This window comes from Dendropsophus ebraccatus, chromosome 10 (assembly GCF_027789765.1).
Source record: "Dendropsophus ebraccatus isolate aDenEbr1 chromosome 10, aDenEbr1.pat, whole genome shotgun sequence".
In the NCBI taxonomy this organism is placed as follows: Eukaryota; Metazoa; Chordata; class Amphibia; order Anura; family Hylidae; genus Dendropsophus; species Dendropsophus ebraccatus.
The window spans coordinates 44,569,858-44,593,255 of record NC_091463.1 but is presented as its reverse complement, the minus strand read 5'-3'; the positions used below and the strand labels follow the sequence as shown (position 1 = coordinate 44,593,255).

Sequence of the window (23,398 nt, the reverse complement as noted above, 5' to 3'; positions counted from 1 at the left end):
ATTTACAGTTGTGGTTACTATTGATTCCTGCATAAATAGAATCCATGTACAGCACTCCCTACCTCACTTCCTGTTGGGATGTAATGCGTAGGGTATCATGAGTCGCCACCTGTATGCTCCTTTCCCTCTTGAAATGGTGATATAATTCCTTTTTCCTGCACTTACGTGTGTTAGAAAAAATATACATTTTTTTTTGCACTAGCTTATTTTGTTTATTTACTCATATATTATATTTTTTCTTATGGTATGTGGTATATTATGGTACACACTGTGGTTCATTGATTGATAAAGTGGTCACACCTTCTTATTTAGCACATAGCACTTTATATGCTATAGGAGTAGGGTCTTTGGGTTGTACTGTTTACCGTGTTGCAGGCCCGGGGGTCCACTTATTGTATTGTTCCCTCATGGTTGTGGATATTTTAAGTGTTTTTAACCCCTTAACGACATCGGGCGTAATGTAACAATGGGTGTAGTGAGCATATGGACCCCACTGGTGACGGGCACAAATGTGGAACAATATGGCGTGAAAATGAAATATTAAATTTTTTACACTATAATGTTGGTTTAGCCTTAAATTTTTCATTTTCACAAGGGATTAAAAGATAAAAAAACAGAAAAAAATGTGTAGAGCAATTCCCCCTGAGTCCGGAAATACCCCACATGTGGACGTAAAGCGCCATGTGGGCGCAGGGCAAGCCTCTGAAGGGAAGGAGCGCCATTTGGATTTTAGAGGCTGGATTTGACCAAAATGGATGATGAACGCCATGTCGCATTTACAGAGCCATCGTGCTGCCAAGACAGTGAAAACCCCCCACAAGTGACCCCATTCTGGAAACTACACCCCTCAAGGAATCTAACAAGGGGTGCAGTGAGGATATGGACCCCTTGATGACGACCACATTTGTGCCGTGAAAGTGAAAAAATGAAAATTTTCCCTTTCACGTCACATTGTTCCACATTTGTGCCCGTCACCAGTGGGGTCCATATGCTCACTACACCCCTTGTTAGATTCCTTAAGGGGTGTAGTTTCCAGAATGGGGTCACTTGTGGGGGGTTTCCAGTTTTTTGGCAGCACGAGGGCTCTGTAAATGTGACATGGCCCTTGAAATCCATTCCAGTGAAATCCAGCTTCCAAAAGCCAATTGGCGCTCCTTCCCTTTGGAGGCTCATGCTGCGCCCGCTTGGCACTTTACGTCCACATGTGGGGTATTTCCGTACTCAGGAGAAACTGCGCTACACGTTTGGTGTTTTTTTTTTTTTATCCCCTTGTAAAAGTAAAAAATGAAGGCTAGAACAACGTTTTAGTGTAAAAAAATAAATTTTTCCTTTTTTACACCACATTGTTCTGAAAATCTGTGAAGCACCTGTGGGGTCAAGATGCTCACCACACCCCTTGTTACATTCCTTGAAGAGTGTAGTTTTCTAAGTGGTGTCCCTCTAGGGGTGTTTTTTAGGTTTTGGCACCCCAGAGCCTCAGCCAACCTGAAGTGGTACAGTCAGAAATGACCAAATATAACAGAGGCGTTGAAATTCACTAGGCACTCCTTTACATCTGAGGCTTGTGGTTGCGTCAAATAGCGCAATAGGGCCACATATGGGGTATTTCTATAAACTGCAGAAACGGGGCAATCAATATTGGGGTGCATTTCTCTGGTAATAGGTTTATCATTATGAAAAATATTGGATTATAATAAAATCTCTGCACAGAAAATTTTCACATTTCTTACAGACTTAGCGTTTATTTCTGTGACTCCCCTAAGGGGTTAAAAAACTTTTTGGATGTGCTTTTGCAGAGTTTGGTGGGTGCAGTTTCTGAAAACGGCCGGATACGTACGAACCGCGAACATACGCCCGTACTACAGTTATGCTTCCCTAGCTTGTTTCGAAGCGATCTGAAACAGGTCATTTACTTGGAAATCTTCGCCCAGCCCAATAAAACTCACAGAACCTTTTGGATCGAAAAATCAAGTTAAATTTGGCTGAAATAAGTACTTCGTACGGGACCGCATGGAAATCCACGGCCGTGAGTTGGAACATTTCCGTCCTCAAACAATGGTCTTATTCATTTTTCACGGCGCCGTATACAATCCGGCCGTAAGCTCATACGTAGTGTGCATTGTGCGGGCGTATATTGTATACTTTCAAGCGAACGCATCAACCTCAAAACTACATGCGTATATTCGCGGTTTGCACTACGGCTGGACTCATACGCAGTGTGAACATAGCCTGAGGCTATGTTCACACTACGTAAAACTACGGCCGTAGTTCTCGCCGCAAAACTACGGCCGAAGTTTTGTGGGGTGGAACATAACCTTACTTTTAATAGGATCACGTCCGGAGCGTACAGACATCGTATACGCTCCTGCCGGGATCTATGCGGCGCTGCAAATAACTGACAGGTCAGTTTTCTGCGGCCGGAATTCAGTGAATTCCGGTCGCAGAAAGACCTGTCAGTTCACACATTGAAGCGAGCGGCTCCGGCCACTTGCTTCACTGTGGGCTATGGCAAGCTCTGATGCGGGCACGGTGATGCGCCCGCATCAGAGCTCCGCTGCCGAAAGATCATCCGGCCGGTACGGGGTCTCGGAGCAGCCGGTCTCTTACGTAGTGTAAACATAGCCTAATGGTGTGTTTACACAGACAGATTTATCTGACAGATCTTTGAAGCCAAAGCCAGGAACAGACTATAAACAGGGATCAGGTCATAAAGGAAAGACTGGCATCTATCCTCTTTTCAAATCCATTCCTGGCCTTGGCTTCCAAAATCTGTCAGATAAATCTTTCTGTGTAAACGCACCCTTAAGCCAGGTTCAGACTATGTAAGTGTGTGGCTGTATTTGCGGCTGTAATTGTGCGGCGGTATTTTTGGTGGTTCATGCGTAAGGTGGAAAGTATAGGATATACGGCTGCACAGTGCACACTATGTATGAATCTACGGCCCGATCGTAAACGGACACGTAAAAAATGAACAAGACCATTGTTTGCGGCTGGAAACGCGGCCGTGGATTGACAGGCGGTCCGTACGGAGTACTTCAAAAATAGCCGGCAATGATGCCGAATGCCGATGCCTCTAATAGTTAATATATTAAATTAATAAAACACATTTTCTTTGTAATAAAGTCCCTTTCGTTGTTCAATAATTTAATTCTAACGAATCCATCATTTTGCAATTAAATATACTGTTAAAATAAATATATATATAAATAAATGTATATTTATATATATATTTATTTTTTGACAGTATATTTAATTGTACAATGATGGATTCGTTAGAATTAAATTATTGAACAACGAAACTGAATTTATTTCATCGAAAATGTGTTTTATTAATTAAATATTAATTAGTACAGGAAGCTCCATAAGCCGTTAATTCATATGCCGGCAAAAGAGCATTCTGTACTAATCATCACTTTACTTTAATGAAAACATCAAATGTTTCTTCTAATTATGTTATCACAATAGCATTATTAGAAGAAACATTTAGAATTATATGTGCGCTCAGCTGATTGGCTGATTGGCTCAGCGCACATATAAAGAGCCGGTCCGCAGTACAGGGACTTCATTGTGCTGCGGACCAGCGAAGAGGACACATCGGGGTGAGTATAGAGCTCTCCCCACCCCCTCCCCAGCACTGCACCCCTCCCAGCAAGGAAGGGGGGGTCACTTAACCCCTTCCTTGCTGGGATGGGTGCAGTCTGACATCAGTCTGGCCCCCAGGGGGTTAAGGGGGATGCAATACATCCTCCCTTAACCCCTTGGGGGCCAGACTGTAAGCAGCGATCTGTAAAGATGCTGCATACTGTAAGGAGCACAACACCGCTCACAATGATGGGTGTTGTGCTCCTGTTTGTGTGTTTTTTGTGTGTTTCTCCCTTTTTGTTTTTCAGATATCGGTATCCTGGGGATTACGTCGGATTCCGTGGACTACGTCGATGAGCAGCGTTTTTTTTTTTTTTTTTTTTTAATAAAATGGTCAATGAGGGGTGTGGGGGTGTTTTTATTTGAATAAAAAAATTTTTTAACTTGTGTCTTGTCTTTATTTCTTTACTTTATAAACTTAGTAGTGGAAGCCGTCTAATAGACGGAATCCATTACTAAGTTGGGGCCTAGTGTTAGCCGGTATAAAATGGCTAACACTAACCCCCTATTATTACCCCAGTACCCAATGCCACCAGGGGTACTGGGAAGAGCCGGGTGCCAGTGGTCCCGGAGCGTCAAAATTGGCACTCCTGGACCGGGCGGCAGCAGGCTGGTAAGATTTAGGCTGGGGAGGGCCTAAACCAATGGCTCTTCCCACCCTGGTGTTACCAGGCTGCTGTCGTTTGGTTTTTAACCCGGCTGGTTATAAAAATAGGGGGGACCCTATGCAGGTTTTTTTTTAAATAAATAAATAATTTAAAAAAAACGCATAGGGTCCCCCCTATTTTTATAACCAGCCGGGTTAAAAACCAAACGACAGCAGCCTGGTAACACCAGGGTGGGAAGAGCCATTGGTTTAGGCCCTCCCCAGCCTAAATCTTACCAGCCTGCTGCCGCCCGGTCCAGGAGCGCCAATTTTGATGCTCCGGGACCACTGGCACCCGGCTCTTCCCAGTACCCCTGGTGGCATTGGGTACTGGGGTAATAATAGGGGGTTAGTGTTAGCCATTTTATACCGGCTAACACTAGGCCCCAACTTAGTAATGGATTCCGTCTATTAGACGGCTTCCACTACTAAGTCTATAAAGTAAAGAAATAAAGACAAGACACAAGTTAAAAAAAATTTTTATTCAAATAAAAAAACCCCCACACCCCTCATTGACCATTTTATTAAAAAAAAAAAAAAAAAAAAACGCTGCTCATCGACGTAGTCCACGGAATCCGACGTAATCCCCAGGATACCGATATCTGAAAAACAAAAAGGGAGAAACACACAAAAAACACACAAACAGGAGCACAACACCCATCATTGTGAGTGGTGTTGTGCTCCTTACAGTATGCAGCATCTTTACAGATCGCTGCTTACAGTCTGGCCCCCAAGGGGTTAAGGGAGGATGTCTTGCATCCCCCTTAACCCCTTGGGGGCCAGACTGATGTCAGACTGCACCCATCCCAGCAAGGAAGGGGTTAAGTGACCCCCCTTCCTTGCTGGGAGGGGTGCAGTGCTGGGGAGGGGGTGGGGAGAGCTCTATACTCACCCCGATGTGTCCTCTTCGCTGGTCCGCAGCACAATGAAGTCACTGTGCTGCGGACCCGCTAATTATATGTGCGCTCAGCCGATCAGCCAATCAGCTGAGCGCACATATAATTCTAAATGTTTCTTCTAATAATGCTATTGTGATAACATAATTAGAAGAAACATTTGATGTTTTCATTAAAGTAAAGTGATGATTAGTACAGAATGCTCTATTGCCGGCAATATGAATTAACGGCTTATGGAGCTTCCTGTACTAATTAATATTTAATTAATAAAACACATTTTTGTTGAAATAAAATCAGTTTCGTTGTTCAATAATTTAATTCTAACGAATCCATCATTTTGCAATTAAATATACTGTCAAAAAATAAATAAATATATATATATATATACATTTATTTATATATATATTTATTTTAACAGTATATTTAATTGCAAAATGATGGATTAGTTTAAATTTAATTATTGAACAACGAAAGGGACTTTATTACAACGAAAATGTGTTTTATTATTTTAATAGATTAACCATGAGAGACATCGGCATTAGTGCAGAGGATCGCAAACCCCGGTAATAGCAATTCATGTAAACTGTTTCCCTGCTTTCCCAGATGCATCCAGAGGTGTTTGCATCACTTTCTTAAGATTTTATTTGTTATTTTTAGTTGAACCAGATTTCCAAGTAAATGACCGTATGTTTTGAGCGGCATGTCTATTTTTTCCCACGGCCGTAGTTTCATCCGCACATTTACAGCCGCATAAAAAATACAGCCGCACAGTTACATAGTGTGAACCTAGCCTTAGGGTGCGTTCACACGTAAAGGATCTCCAGCAGATTTGAAGTTGCAGATTTGCTTTGAATCTAAGGGCCCTTTTACACAGGAAGATTATCTGACAGATTATCTGCCAAAGATTTGAAGCCAAAGCCAGGACTGGATTTGAAAAGAGGAGAAATCTTAGGCTTGCCTTTATGACCTGATCTCTGTTTATAGTCTGTTCCTGGTTTTGGCTTCAAATCTTTGGCAGATAATCTGTCAGATAATCTTTCTGTGTAAAAGGCCCCTAATCTGGGCCATCAAATCTGCGCCTGCAGATCTGCTGCAGATCCTGTACGTGTGAATGCTCCCTAATGCTAAGTTTACACGGAGCGATAATTCGCCCGATCGCACGATTAACAATTTCGAAGTAACGATTTTTTTTTTTATAACGATCAGCGTTTAGACTGTACAATTTATCGTACGGAAAAATCGTTCTGTGATCGTGCGCCCGCAGCCTGGCCCGCCCGCAACACGCCCCCCCCCCCGCTCAACCGCAGGCCCCTGCGTCGCCCCAATCGCCCCCCCCGCCGCCGCCGCTCCGATCGCCATCCCCGCCGCCACTCCGATCGCCCCCGCCGCCCCGGCCACAAGCATACGTTACCTGCTCCGCGTAGCAGGTCTCCAAAATCACCGGCTCTCCTCTTCAGCACATTAATTGGATGAAGAGATGAGCCGGGAATTTCAAACAGCTCCTCTTCAACCAATCAGTGCTCCTCTTCAGCACTGATTGGCTGAAGGGGAGCCGTTTGAATTTCCCGTCTCCCCTCTTCAGCCAATCAATGCACGGCAGCACTGATTGGCTGAAGAGGGGCCGTTTGAATTTCCTGGCTCCCCTCTTCAGCCAATCAGTGCTGCCATGCATTGATTGGCTGAAGAGGGGAGCCGGGAAATTCAAACGGCTCCCCTTCAGCCAATCAGTGCTGAAGAGGAGCACTGATTGGATGAAGAGGAGCCGTTTGAAATTTCCGGCTCACCTCTTCAGCCAATCAATGTGCTAAAGAGGAGAGCCGGGGATTTTGGAGACCTGCAACGCGGAGCAGGTAACGTATGTTCTTGGCCACGGCGGCGGGGGCGATCGGAGCGGCGGCGGCGACAGCAGGCGGGCGCACCAGGGGTGGCGATCGGAGCGGCGTTAGCGGGCGGGCGCGTGGGGGGTGGCGATGGGAGCGGGGGTGGCGATCGGATCGCTGGCGGCGGGGGTGGCGATTGGAGTGGCGGGGGTGGCGATCGAGCCGGCGCAGGGGGCTGCGGATGAGCGGAGGGCGGGGCTGCGGATGAGCGGGGGGACGGGCTGCGAGCGGGGGGCCAGGGTCACGGAACGGCCGGTCTGATACGCCGTGTGAACATAGCCTAAAAGGAAAAAAAAGTGTTATTATTAGTAAAAAAAAAAACTCTCCCCTAATAAAAGTTTGAATCACCCCCCTTGTAATCCCCATGTAATAAATAAATAAACATGTTTGGTATCGCTGCGTGTGTAATCGACCAAATCATTAATTAATCACATTCCTGCTCTCGCACGGTAAAGGGCGTAAGCGCCAAAAAATCCCAAAGTGCAAATTTGCGCATTTTTTTTGTCACATCAAATCCAGAAAAATTGTAATAAAAAGCGATCAAAAAGTCGTATATGCGCAATCAAGGTACCGATAGAAAGAACACATCATGGCGCAAAAAATGACTTCTCACACAGCCCCATAGACCAAAGGATAAAAGCGCTATAAGCCTGGGAATGGAGCGATTTTAAGGAACATATATTTGTTAACAATGGTTTGAATTTTTTACAAGCCATCTCATAATATAAAAGTTATACATGTTACATATCGTTTTAATCGTAAAGACTTGAGTAACATATATAACAAGTCAGTTTTACCCCAGGGCTAACAGTGCAAAAAAAAAATACCCCCAAAATAAACAAAATGCAAAAATTAGTGTGTTTCCCAGCCGCAGCCACTGATTGGCCGGACGGGAGAGCAGGACGCCAGACCCGTGCAGCGAGGACAGGTAATGTATGCTTACAGCGGGGGAGCCGGGCGGGAGCAGAAGGGGTTAAGGGCGGCAGAATAACATACTCGCTGCGGTCGTTTAGACAGCAGCAAGTATGTAGTGTATGGGAACTGCCAGGACCTGCCGGGCTCGCAGCGAGAATCTCGCTGCGAGCCCGTTCGTGTGAATATACCCTAAGTGGTTAAATAACAACCCTTGTTGCAAACCTGAACGTTGATTTTTCTCTTTGGTTGCATGGAAGTGAATACAATAAGAGTACCGTTTATTAACTTTAGTGGATATTACTTCAAGCTCTGTACAAAATTAGGCAAACTCTTTTTTATGTTTGTCCACTACTTTGTTAGGTTTGAGTTATCATTTCTGGCGGGTAGAGACTAAGTGAGGACACTGAGGTCCGCTAAGGATGCAGGTCTACTTTCATCTATAGTTGGCGCATAGCTGGAGGGCAACTGAAGGCTTAAAGAGAGGTACCAGGTGGGTGCACAATGTAACGACTGGAGTCGTGGATCTGCTGTACCACCCTAGCGATGATGTTAGTCACACAAGGGAGCAGAGGCTAAGGTGCCGCTGTTCTTCACCACTGCCCACAGCAAGGCGAGATGGACTTGCTGCTAGTGGCAGCGGGCGAGCTGCAGCTGGAGACAGGTAGGCAGGCAGTTCAAGGGAGGCTTGAATGTTGAGGCTTGGATGTTTTTTCTTGAAAAATATAATATTACAAGTTATGGCCACAAGATTTTCACGTTGATCCAGGAATTTATTCTGATTGCCATTTGGAGATGGGAAGGAATTTTTCTCCCTGTGATGGGGCAATTGAAATCTGCCTTAAAAGGGTTTTTTCTTTCCTCTGGATCATCACTGTAGGGTTTCTGTAGATTGAACTCTTCTTCCTTTCAACCTTATTAACTATGTAAGGTTTGTCTGTTTGCTTATGACTTGAGATGAGCGAGTACTAAAATTCTCGTTATTTGAGTCAAATTTTTCCTGATGCTCGGGTGCTTGTTGCGAATAATGAACCCCATTGAAGTCAATGGGAGACTCGAGCATTTTTGCAGGGGACCAAAGTTCTGCACAGGGAAGGTTGCCTAAAAACCTGGAAACCTCAGAAAATTATGGAAACACCACGGAAATAGACAAGAAACAGCAGGGGTAGCATGCATTGACACCTCTGAGCCTGCCTAATTGCACCATTATGTCAAATTCTGGGCAATCCTGGGGGTGACCCTCAAGACAATTTTGGGCGACAGTGTAGAGGCAAGCCTTCAAAAAATTGTGTGTGAGAGCCTGGAGGTGACCCTCAGAAACAATTGGTTTGAAAAAGCATGGTGGTACACCCCTGAATGACTGTGACTGAGATTGCAGGTTAACTCCCTAGAATTGTAGTTTGGCACACCTTGGTGGTGAACCTCTAAATTACATAGTTTCACTGAGATTGCAGTTAACAGCATGGCGTTAAACCCCAGAGTGGCTTGGTTAGACTGAGATAGCAGCTAAACCACCCAAAAATTTTGCCTGACACAGCATGGCGTTGACAACAGACTGACCAAGCTACATAAGGTAGCAGCTGAACCACCCAAAAATTCAGCCTGACATACATGGTGGTGACAAGAGTGACCAAGTTAGATGAGGTAGCAGGTGAACCACCCAAAAATGCAGCCAGACACAGCATGGCAGTGACAACAGATTGACCAAGTTCAACTGAGGTAGCAGGTGAAACACCCAAGAATTTTGCCTGACAGCATGGCAGTGACAACAGAGTCACCAATGAGATTGCAGTCAAATGGCTGTAGTTGACCCTCCTAAAAAATAGTTTTTGAGTATCTGTAGTTGACCCTCCTAAAAAATTAATTGGAGAGAGGGCCTGTAGGTGGCCCTCTATAAACATTGTTTGAAGAGAGCCAGATGGCCCTCTTAAAAATTGCCTGTTGGCTTAGCATTTGTGTAAGAAGAGGAGAAGAGGACACATGAAGAATCTTCATGTTGAGCTGCTTTCCTTCGGTGAAATTCAGGCTTTATTCATATTAATAATATAATAATATTAACAGGAATTAGAGTTGAAAAGTTCTGCTTGTACCGGGGGTCCAGGAGGGTTAACACCCAGCAATCGTTGTTGCCAAAATAGTTTCTAATGCGAGGGTCACAGGAAAGGCAGCTTAAAATAAAGTCAGCCATGTGCGCCAGAGTCCCAATGTGCAAGAATTCCCTCTCCTCAATAGGCTGACTCTCCATTTCCTCCTCCTCCAGCTCCTCCTCTTCAGCCCATACACACTCAACAGATGAGAAGGAATGGGGTGGTCTGGCTATCAAGCAACGTATCTTCTTCCCCCATCTCGTGTGACAAGCGCAAAGCCTCTGACTTCATGCTGAGCAGTGAGTTTTCAAGCAAACAAAGCCTGAGAAACTGTGACTGAGATAGGCCCCTCAATCCTCAGTGTGGGCAGCACATGAGCGGACCCAGGGTCAGACTTGGTGACAGCTGCTACCTCATCGAACTTGGTCACTCTGTTGTTAACCCCATGCTGTGTCAGGCTACATTTTTGGGTGGTTTAGCCCATGCTGTGTCAGGCTACATTTTTGGGTGGTTCAGCTACTACTTCATTAAACTTGGTCACTCTGTTGTCACCGCCTGGTGTGGCACAGGTTGCACACCACAGTCCATAGGTCATCCTCACTTTCTTTAAAGAACCTTCAAACTTGTGAACATCTAGGCCTCGACACAGGAGTTTTACTCCGTGAAACAGTTGCTGATCTGCTTGCTCTGGCCCTGCTTCTCACTCTGGACACCCCACTGCCTTTTCTAACCTGTTCTGGTGCTGCACTTGCCTCCCCTTCAGGAGCACTGTCTTGACTAGGCTTACCAACCCAGCTCGGGTCAGTCACCCCATCATCCACCAGCTCTTCCTCCAATTCCTCACTCTGCTGCCCCCTTGGACTTACTGCCCTGACAACCGTGTCTCATCATCATCATCCGACACCTCTTCACACACTACTTGCAAGTCCCCACTGTCATTACCCACAGACTGCAAAAGTTTGATATTTTGGGCATCCGGACAGAGGTTCAGGTTGCTGCTGAGCAGGGATTTGTGACTCTGGGAAGGGTCCTGAAAAGAGTTCCTGGGAGTACACCGGATCTGAATCCCTAATTTCCATGGAGTGGCCAGGCTGGGGGGGAAGGAGGTTGAACTGGAGGAGCCATAGTTCCACTCCCTTTGCTAGCGTGGGTGGACTGCGTTGAAGACTGGAGTCAATGTAACTGAGAGGACACACTGATTCACTGGACTGGAGTCAATGTAACTGAGAGGACACACACATTCACTCCAGTGCAGTGAATTAAACAGCAAAATATAGCAAAGATAGCATAGCAAAAACGTATTCACTAGACCATGGGTCTCCAAACTGCGGCCCTCCAGCTGTTGCGAAACCACAACTCCCATCATGCCTGGATAGCTAAAGCTTTGGATTTGGCTGTCCAGGCATGATGGGAAATGTAGTTTTGCAACAGCTGGAGGGCCGCAGTTTGGAGACCCATGCACTAGACTATATAGCAAAGATAGCAAAAATGTATTCACTAGACTGTGGTTGGTGTACCGCAGAGCACACACTTGTTCACTGGACTGTAGTAAATGTATCTGAGAGCAAAAATGTATTCACTAGACTGTTGTGAATAGTACGAAAGAGCACGCACCAGTATTTGGCGAGCCTAAACTGTACTGCTAAAATGCTTTGATAACTAACAGACAGCACTCATCAGTATTAGGCAACCCAAGAATATAAAGAATATACCAAGGTTTTTTGTTGTTGTTGTGTTTTTAAATAACGTAAGTTGCAGTATGCGGCCAGGATAGGTGAAGCTGCACTATAGGTCCCAGCAAGCCAAGATGCTGCATCTATGTGGACCACGTGCTGTGCCCTTTCTGGCACCAGTCGCTCTGCGCAGTGTGCAGCCAAGTGCAGCTGCACTACAAGTCCCAGCCAGCAGCCAAGAGGCCAAAAAAAATGTAGTTGTAGCCCTTAGAAGGTCTGTTGGGTTCTTTATAGATGATTCCTGCCTAAGGGTACAAACACACACAGCGTATACGCAGCAGATACGCAGCAGATTTGATGGTGCAGATTTGATGCTGTGTTTAGTTATTTAGATCGTATCTGCTGCGTATCGCAGCAGTAAATACGCATCATATATGCCGTGTGTGTTTGTACCCTAACAGACACTTTTCCCCCCACCCTAACACTCTCCCTGACAGACAACAGCTCTCTCCCTAAGCTCATCCAGCCTGCGTCTGAAGCGAGCATCGTGGGACCTGATTCTTATATGCCCAGGTCATCTGATCTGGCCAGCCAACCACTGCTATCGACGTGTAGGGTTTCCCATGTGATGCTAGGAGGTCCCAAAGCCTTCCCTGTATGTTGATTGGCTGGGAAAAAGCCACCAAAGATGCAGGAAGAGGAAGATATTATTTCCTTGAGTATCGCAAGATGCTCGCCCGAGTATCGAGCACCTTTGAGTGCCCTAATACTTGAACGAGCATGTTCGCTCATCTCTACTTATGACATAAAGGTGTGCAATAGCGTTGATATTCATGGAAGTGTCAGTAATATGGAAAATGATTTGCTAGATGTGTGGTGCAAACAATGGAAACTTGAGTTCAATGTTTCTAAATGCACAGAGGTTGGACGGGTCTATAGGAGATCTATTAGGTAACAGGGACAGTTAGAGGAAAGTTGGAGGAGTAGTAAACTGTGTAGTAGTAGAAAGTAGTAGTGTAAACTGTGTAGCTGTAAAATTGCTCCTGTTCTGTCACTTTGTGTATCAGTACACACTATCCACAGGTCTTCTGTTAACCCTGTGCATCACCTGTCAGGTTACATTTTAGTTACATACTTTAGTAAAACCACGTTTGGCAGCATAATAACCATCATTGTATGTTAGTGATCCACTGCGTCTGGTTGAATTGAACCCTGTGAATCACCTGTCAGGTAAGGGTCCATTTACACAGAAAGATTATCTGACAGATTATCTGCCAAAGATTTGAAGCCAAAGCCTGAAATAGACTATAAACAGAGTTTAGGTCATAAAAGAAAGCCTGAGGTTTATCCTCTTTTCAAATCCATTCCTGGCTTTGGCTTCAAATCTTTGGCAGATAATCTTTCTGTGTAAATGGACCCTTACATCTTTAGCCCTTTAGTAAAACCTGTGAAGCTTTTGCTACTGCTTTCACCATCTGTTGGCTGTTCTAGGCCCTACTAGGTCCAAGAACGTGTTGCTACTCCATCCACTGTCAACTTGCTGTTCAAGGCCCTACTGGCTCTAAATGAGGACTGCTACTGCTTTCACTGTCAACTGGCTGTTCTAGGCCCTACTGGGTTCAAGAGACTGCTGCTGGTGTTGCCACCTTAAACTTTTTTTCTAGGCCCCGTGGTGTCACTTACATTGTGGCTAATGCAGCCAAACCTGTTACTGGGAAAGTAGTGTCAAGCTATATCTTACACCTGTTTGTCTTCAGCCCTGTATGGTCACTGAGACCACTGCTACCACTGTCCAGCCTGTTTTTGGGCTGTTGCTCTCTAGTGTGTGTTTTTGCCTCTCTGGGGTCATTCAGACTGCTGCTGATAACATCAAGGTGTCATGTGACATGTGTCAGATATTGTCAAAATTGAAGCACTCGCTGATGATTGACATTTTTCACTGTAAAAACCACTCTGTAAGGGTATGTTCATACAGTTATTATACATTTTTTTGGAGCAGTTTTTGATATATTTTTTTTTCAGTGCAGTTTTGCCACAAAAAAACGCTTTGAAATGCCTGGAACAAGAAAGGCTCCAAAAGGTGGCATCCCACTTTCAGTGCAGCTTCAAAGCTTGGATTTTTGCCTCTTTTCCCATTAAAATCAATGGGACATTAAAAAAGCATGTTTTTGCCATGAAAAAAACATGCATTTTTGAGTCCCTATAGTCCCACTAATGTTTTATTACGGTGCGTTTAAAGTTAGGTTCAGACGAACCCATACTTTGAGGCAAAGTTTAGTGAACCTACCCTACCGAACCTTTGAAATATTTGTTCATTTTTAGATACAATAGAAAAGCAGAGCCTAATATTTGGTATAGAAACCTTTGTTTGCAATTACAAACGTTTCCTGTAGTGCTTGACCAAGTTTGCACACATTGCAGCAGGGATTTTGTCCCGCTCCTCCCATACAGATCTTCTCCAGATCATTTAGTTTCTGTATATATCTGTGCTGTCAGTTTCCACATCATGAGCAATGCATACCTACCAACCACACTACTTTTATCCGGTATCTGTCTCTCCAGTCCTCCGGTTGCTGGCTGCATCTTCAGGCCCGCCTCTTCCGGCTGTCAATCATTCTGGAGAAGGCGGGGAAGTGTAAAAGGCCCTTTACACAATTACACTGTCACTCTCCTTTGCTACTTACAAATGCAGTCATACATACATTCAGTTTTACAACATATTTCAACGTATTTTTTTGCAGAATCACCAACAGGGTCTTTCTTCTGTAATAGATTCCATGCCCCGTAGCGCAAGGAAGAAAGGCATGTGTGTGCTGATATTTCCAGACATTAGCAAAAATTCCCAGTGCATAAATTCAATTAACTTCAGTTATCAGTTGTCGGATAGCACTGACAAGTCTGTTTTATTGTATATATGACTTAATTCTTACTCTTAGTCCTCCACAGAGTGGACAGTGGCATTTGGTAGCTATAAATTAGTAAAATCCTGTATATCACACAGTACTTCAGTTGTTCTACATTATTATTTTTAGTTTAACAAATTATATTTTGTCTACTTGTACTAAAATATTTGTTGCTTAAAAATAATGCTTGGTTTGGGAATTCTACATTAAAGTCAACCTTGTATAATAATGGAATTATTTATGGATGTACTGTACCTGCACTGCTCGTCTGCAAGTGGGAAGCTTCAGGACTTTGGCTGATAAGCTGGTCTTGCGTCTGTTTTTGCAGTGATGTCTATGATCAGCAGGCAAAGAAGAGATAAAAACAGCTGTCATTTCACAGCTGGTCTATTCACTTTGATGTAAAGAAGCACTTATTTTTCAGGTGCATTCTTAGAAATTCACAAGAGTACTCCTGTCAATCACATGAAGACATCATAAGGAGTAAAAAGTATACTTAAACTGGCACCTCCATGGCTTAATGGGAATGTGTGTCAGAAAATGACCTATTGTTTGGAGCAAGTTTTTATGTAAAACATGTTTTGTTTGTAATCTTCTAATTTTTCATGTTACTATCTATACTTAAAAATAATTGTGAAATCTTTAGTATCCAGTCTGGCCACTGAGTATAATAATAATCTTCCTGTCCTGTAGAGAACTTTTCAGCAGTCTCTTTATTATCATCATGGACAGGATTACATTGCTATACACTATATGATGAGGGGGCACATGCTCAGTATGCCCAACCACAGGATTTTGCATGGCTGGCACCAATGCCAGCAAACATAGTCCATTGTGTGTATTTATGAGTTTGCGGGTGCCGCGGGTGCACCAGGGGTTTGGGACCACCCTTGGTGTAGCAAAAGACCTGATTTGTATGTTAACATTTTCCTGCATATCTTGGGAATGGAGCTGCAGATCGGTAAAGCAAAAATGCTGTTGTCTTGCAGGATTGCAGCAGCTATCACACCATACTAAAAGGTCAGCATATGGTATAGCGTTGAACTTTCCCTCATATCAATATACAATATTGTTGTTTCCGAGTTTATTCTGACCGAGCAACAGATTTGCTAAAATCTTGAATAAAAAAGCTGCTGTTATGGTGGTAAAAAGTAATTAACTTTTTATTTCTAATTCACTTTTTGTCTCTAATTTCTTTAGCCCTCCTTCTGGGAATATCTCAGTTGTGAAGAAAACAGTGGACAAGTTGTTGAAAGGATATGACATCCGCCTGCGGCCAGACTTTGGTGGTAAGCAATAAATATCACCTACAAAATTCAACAAAAACTAGACGTTTGGCCAAAATACCTGAAATGTTTAAATTATAGACTGTATGTATACAGTAAAACAATGATGAATATGATGGCTGATGATTCTACTGTCACTATTGCACAAAGTGTAGTGTGAAATACATATGATACATAGTTCTCATAAAGAGTACCACCAAAAAATTTAATAAAATTAATGCATAGATTATTGTGCAATAAAATTAAGATCAGTCAGTCCAAAATAAGACCCAGGTCAAATGACATATTGGCTGTGTACCACAGTATAGATTGGAATCCACCAGATATTCCAATGTATAGTGTGGAGTAGCTGTACCATAGCGCTATTCTTTACATGTGACAGTAGTTGCTTTACTTTACACTGTATACATGTTATTTGTAGGATACTAAAGCACAATAGACAACTTGATTTAGTAAAGCTAATTGGCATGCTACAATGTATTTTTTTTATGGATTCCAATGAACACGGTGATGGACACCCAAAAAATATGATTGAAACTGCATTTTTGATTGATTGACCTCTATTTATTGCATAATTATCTGTATTATAATTTTATTAAACTCTTTTGGATGTGTTTATCTATTTATTGCCATAAATGTTGGTGATGTGGTTTTCAGGATATATTTAATAACAGGCTGACAGCTCTAATAGTGACTAGAATAGGTGAACTATAGTGACTACAGTAGGTGTTGCCACTGGAGTAGCAGCTGTGACTAGAGTGACTAGAGTAGCTGCACCAGTGACTAGAGTAGCTGCTGTTACTAGAGTGACTAGAGTAGCTGCACCAGTGACTAGAGTAGCTGCTGTTACTAGAGTGACTAGTGTAGGCGCCGTGACCAGAGTAGGTGCTGTGACAAGAGTAGGCACTGTAGACATGGCTTGACAGGACATTTGACCATTCTGTTGTGTGAGATGGTGGTATCCATTCAGTGACACAGCAATCTAATGGTTCCTAGAGCGATCTTTCATCCCTGGACCAAACCTGTGCTGTCTGTACAGTACATTGCTGTGGGGTTTAATGTTCTGTTTTTTTATTTCTACCTGTTGTTTCCATAGCCATGTTAAGGCCTTTATATTTACTATCCCCTTTGTACCCTTCAATACTTTTAGAAAGCGATCATGTAAAATCAGGTCATAGTCTAAAGTGTTTATGGTGTTCACAGGTATAAGGTTAATGCCCTCTGCTGTCATATCTCATAATCAGGATGCATATGATGGATGCGTTATTTTGTCACAATAGATATTTGAAAGTAATAAATGCCGATCGCAATATTCAGCACTCATTATCATCATTTACTATGTACTGTCCTTGAATTATAGGGTTTAGTCTGGAGTTCAGATGTTTCTGAAGGTCTGAAACAACTTTGGGGACTGGTTTGGATTAAAGGGATTATTTTTGAAGGCAATACCCTCTCTCTATACTGTCCTCACAATAAAGTCTATAAAGTTATATGTATGACAAAATACATGTACAGTATATTCTAGAAAACTCTACCCCCTAAAAACTCCTACCATGATAAGACATACACCCCTATAACCCCCCCCCCCCCCCTGTCAATGATGAAGAGTACCTAGTAAATATTTTTAAATGTTGCCAACTAGGCATGGGGTAGACTTTAAACATAGTCGAGATCTATGGCAATGGAGAAACAGATAGAGCACTCACCGCTTGATAGCTTTCTTTATCTCATATACGGTGCACAGCCAGGGAGGGAGGACGGATGGGGCAGAGTATGCACCCTCTGCACCATTCGTCCTCCCTCCCTGGCTGTGCACCCTATATGAAATAAAGAAAGCAGTGAGTGCTCTATCTGTTTCTTCATTGCCATACATTTGGACTTTGTATTCACTTTTGTAGCACCCCGCATAGCTATTGGATTTACCCACAACACCATTCACCAGTGGTGGACTGTTTTTGTGGTGCCGACAATATAGGGCCTCTGTGGCCTGAAGAATCATGGTTATACCTGTGAAACTATTGAATAATGTGTTTAAATAATGCACAGAGGACTTTATTTCCTGGGTGAGTGCTGCTCATTTCTCTACTTTTTTTTTTCTTTTTCTTTTTTTACATATTTGAAATTTACTGTACCTCTATGTATATTACAAATCTACTTGCAATCACAACCTTATTTGATTTATTAAAACATTTTCTGTGACAGTGCCTCTTTAACAGCTAATGATTGTAAGAATAACTTTCATTCTCCTGGAGGAGCTGACTTGCTGAGAGGTTGCCTTAAAAAAGGCCTCATTTCCACATTCCATACACTGCAAAGTGTAATTGTAGGTTTTCCACAAAGCATGGACATATTCTATACAGAATAGTGCCATAATTGTGGGTCTGTTCTAGGACCTGCCCACTGTTTTTTTTGGCAAGAATCATGGCTCAATAACACGTACGGAAAGTGTGAATGGGGCCATTTAAATAAATGGGTCCGTAGTTGTGGGTCGGCAGTTACTGATGCACTACTGAACATGTAACTGTGGCCTAACTCTTTTCCTCTTCCTTCTTTCCCTCAGTAGAGGGGTGGCCCTAGATAAAGCACCTCTCGCCTCTCAGGGCATGTTTATACATTATCCTTGTAGCCCCCAACCTTATCAGATACACATGGAGGGACATTTATCAAACTAATTGCGCCTGTTTTTAGTCTAATATGTCTAGTTTGCGCTCAAAATAAATCTAATATGAATTTATGAAGCTTTTTTAGACAAGACTATGCAAATTAGATGCGACTTTTTGAATTCGATTTTTTGTTGTTAATTAGATTGAAAGTGCGCCAGAATTCTTTTTTAGCTAAATTTATTAACTGCTCAATTTTTTTAAAAGTTGCATATATTGGCGCATCGCTACGTCTGCTCCGAACCAGGAGAATTTATTAGACTTATTAAAAGACCATTATTTTTAAGACACATTTACTATGCTATTAGACAATTTACATAAATTTGACTAAACACAATAGATTGGAAATTATGCCAAAAAATCTTTGACAAAATCGTGTTTTTAGATTTGTTAGTAAATATCCCCCATAGAGTTTTAGTGCAAAACATGGAAAAACACAGCAAAATCAAATAGAAAAATACAGATATACAAAATCTTCATGTAGTTGTACAACATCCAACCACAGGCTCTGCAAGGATTTTATTTGGACACTGTGCATATCCCCATTAAAATATACACTGGTGTAAACTGCTCACAGCAACCAATCACAGCTCAGCTTTCAGCTCTGGTAAAATGAAAGCTGAGCTGTGATTGGTTGCTGTGGACAGTTTACACCAGGGTATATTTTAAACCCTTTGATAAATATGGGCCTTAAACTTCTTGAGCTCTATTTGATCCCAAACTTAAATTTTTTATAAAAGTGGCAAATGAGAGCCGCTTTATCCACGGATAAAGGCTGAGCTAAAGACAATGGAACATCATGGGCCATATAGGAATCAGCTTAGAAAATAACAGAGTGGAATCAGAGACAGCAGAAGGTGCTAGTGACCCATCCCCTACTTTGGCTATGTATAGCCCTTTCTTTTATTACCGTATTTTCCGGCGTATAAGACGACCCCCAACTTTTTCAGTTAACCCTTTGAGGACCAGGCCCAAAATGACCCAGTGGACCGCGCAAATTTTGATCTTAGTGTTTTCGTTTTTCCCTCCTCCCCTTCTAAGAGCTCTAGCACTTTCAGTTTTCTATCTACAGGGCCATGTAATGGCTTATTTGTTACAGGAATAGTTGTACTTTGTAATGACGCCTTTCATTCTACCATAACATGTATGACGGAATTCTAAAATTATTATTTATGAAGATATAAATTGGTGAAATCGTAAAAAAGAATGCAAAATGGTAACGTTTGGGGGGTTCCTATGTCTACCTAATGCACTATATGGTATAAACTACATGATACAATTATTCTATAGGTCAGCCCGAACACAACCATATGCAGGTTTACACAGATTCTCTAATGTTATATATTTTTTTTAAATGAAATCCTTTTTTTTGGCAATTAATTATAAATAAAATGGGACTATTGTGACGCTTATAACAGTTTTATTTTTTCACCTACGGGGCTGTATGGGGTGTCATTTTTTCCACCATGATCTCTAGTTTTTATAAATACCATATTTGTGAAGATCGGATGTTTTGATCACTTTTTATAAATTTTTTTATATATAATGTAACATTATAAAAAAGTCCCTTTGGGGGACTTTTACATACAGTAGTGTGATTACACACACTGATCATTGCTATGCCATAGGCATAGCATTGATCAGTGTTATCGGCGATCTGCTCATTGAGCCTGCCTGTGCAGGCTTAGTGCAGCAGATCGCCGATCGGACCGCACGGAGGCAGGTGAGAGACACTGTGGGGATCCTGATCGGTAAGTGACAGGGGACTCCCCCTGTCACTTACACTTAAACGCCACGGTCGCTTAACCCCTTAACGACATCGGGCGTAAACTTACGCCCTCGCGCCCTGGTACTTGGCGCATCAGGGCGTAAATTTACGCCCGATGTTTCCCCGATCGCTGCGTGTTCGCACACAGCGATCGGGGAAGATGGCCTGCTAAAAATCATAGCAGGCCATCTTAGCTTCACGACACGGGGGGTGGTTAACACCCCCCGTGCTTACGATCGTCGCTATAGGCTGATCAATTCAGATCAGCCAATAGCGGCGATCGGAACCTTTCCAGGTCATCGGTGACCCGATGACCCGGAAAAAAATGGCGGTTGGTGCTGTCCGAGGACGGCACCGACCGCCATTACTGTAAAAAGTAATGGTGATCGCCGTGCCATAAAATAAAAAATACCTGCCCTGGACCCATCAGCTAGGTAGCCGAGGGGTCCAGAGCAGGTATTTGTACATTACTCACCTGTCCCGGGCTCCTGATCGGCGTCTTCCGGGTTCGCGGCGTCCTCGTGTTCGTTCGGGTCTTCGGCTTCCTCCGTGACGTCACGTTCGGCTTCTCTCGGCTATTTTCGGCTCCAACGTCGGCTTTTTCTGTATTTTGCGCTCTGCTGCCCTCTAGCGGCTGATATGTGTAATACACTTATCAGCAGCTACAGGAACGTTCAGAATGTAAAAAAGTTTTTTTTTTTTTCCAAATTTTTTTTTTTCTATTTTCCGCACCCTATCGCCGCTGAGTGTTGATCAGCATCGCACGAAAGTGCGCTGCTAATCAGCAACTCCTCCTTTTTGGCGTAGGGTGTTTTTTTTTTCTATATTCTACAGCCACGGTCTGCTGATAAGTGCCGCACATAAGTGCGGCATTTATCAGCAACTCCTTTGTTGGCGTAGGTTTTTTTTTTTTATACTTACTGTAATAAAAAACACGTGAAAAACACTACATTACACCACACTACATTGAATAAAGTTTGACACTACACCACTACATACCCCATATACCAATCCCCGTATAAAGATGGCCCCCAGGGTGTTTTCGGCGTCAGAGGGATACGTTATTGCCTCCGACACCGAAACAGCCAGTGAGGATGAATGGGGGGGATCCTTCTTTCCTCCATTCATCCTCATCGTCCTCATCATCCAGTGACGTGTCTGGGGGTAGCGTAGCGTACGTTGCCCCCCAGACACGTCTTTTTTGCCAGTACCGTCCCAATAAGAGATGACGGTATGGTGTGAAATTCTACAAACTCTGTGAGCGTACCTCAGGGTACACTTACAGATTTAGGCTGCGTTCACACTACGTATATTTTAGTCAGTATATTTCAGTCAGTATTGCAACCAAAACCAGGAGTGGATTAAAAACACAGAAAGGATCTGTCCACACAACGTTGAAATTGAGTGGATGGCCGCCATATAACAGTAAATAACTGCCATTATTTCAATATAACAGCCATTGTTCTAAAATAACAGCAAATATTTGCCATTAAATGGCAGCCATCCACTCAATTTCAACATTGTGTGAACAGAGCCTTTCTGTGTTTTTAATCCACTCCTGGTTTTGGTTGCAATACTGACTGAAATATACTGACAGAAATATACATATACTGACTGAAATATACGTAGTGTGAACACAGCCTCAGAGTATGTGCACACTGCGGAATGGCGAAGGATAACCCTTCGTGCATTCCGCAGCTGGCACCCGCCGGCGGACTGATGCGGGCGCATGTCTCTACCCGTGTCATAGACTCCATTCTATGCACGGGCGGATTCCGTCGTCCATCCAAAGAATGAATACGTTGGACGGAGAGCGGAATCCGCCCGGGCATAGAATGGAGTCTATGACACGTGTGGAGACGTGCGCCTGCATCACTCCGCTGGCGGGTGCCAACTGCGGAATGCACGAAGGGTTATCTGTCGCGATTCCGCAGTGTGCATGTACCCTTAGGCTGCGTTCACACTACGTATAATTCAGTCAGTATATTTCAGTCAGTATTGCAACCAAAACCAGGAGTGGATTAAAAACACAGAAAGGCTCTGTTCACACAATGTTGAAATTGAGTGGATGGCCACTATATAACAGTAAATAACGGCCATTATTTCAATATAACAGCCGTTGTTTTAAAATAACAGCAAATATTTGCCATTAAATGGCGGCCATCCACTCAATTTCAACATTGTGTGAACAAAGCCTTTCTGTGTTTTTAATCCACTCCTGGTTTTGGTTGCAATACTGACTGAAATATACTGACTGAAATATACATATACTGACTGAAATATACGTAGTGTGAACGCAGCCTTAGAGTGTATGAAGGAAGGGACACCCGAATGCAGCCCCCAGATGCCCCCTCCCCCCCCATCCTCGGAACAAGTGGGAAGATCGTCCGGGAACTGATCTTCCCACTGCTGGATAAAGGTTACCACCTGTACGGGGATAACTTTTATACCAGCGCCCCCTCATCCGGTCCCTCGCTGCCCGAGCTACTGTAGCTTGCGGCACGATCCGTAAATATCAGAAGTAGTAATAAAGCCCTAATATTTAGCAGCCATGGAGCGGACCCAGCGCTTCTGGATATGAAGGACCCCGTATCGCACCAGGACAACATTTTCCAGGTGACGTCCCCCACACTGGAAAACAGGAGACCCCAGAAGAAGTGCAGATTGTGGCGTAACAGGGGGATCAGGAAGGACACCATTTTCCAGTGTGACACCTGTCCTGATCACCCCGGCCTCTGCATACTGGATCGCTCCAAGGCGTACCACACGTCACTGGGGTTCTACATTATCTAAATTCTGTCCCTTATTCCTATTTCAGGGGTCACGTTGATCCAGGGATTATTCTGATCGCCATTATGGAGTCGGGAAGGAATTTTTCCCCTGTGATGAGGCTACTGTTGTCTGCCTCACGAGGGTTTTTTGCCTTCCTCTGGATCAACACAGGTTGAATTTGATGGACACCTGTCATTTCCAACCTTATAAACTAATAATTGGCCTAATACCCCCAAATAAATTAGAATTGTCCCTTTTTCCCAGCTAAGTAGG

General features: G+C 43.4%; 1 protein-coding gene across 1 annotated transcript in view; it reads left to right on the top strand.

Annotated features, from left to right (window-relative positions):
• LOC138802432 (gamma-aminobutyric acid receptor subunit beta-4) overlaps positions 1–23,398 on the top strand; it is a 170,776-nt gene that overhangs the window by 54,448 nt on the left and 92,930 nt on the right. Inside the window, exon 2 of the mRNA XM_069985733.1 lies at positions 15,840–15,928. Coding sequence (XP_069841834.1) covers positions 15,840–15,928 — 89 coding nt within the window. The remainder of the gene's footprint in view (positions 1–15,839; positions 15,929–23,398) is intronic.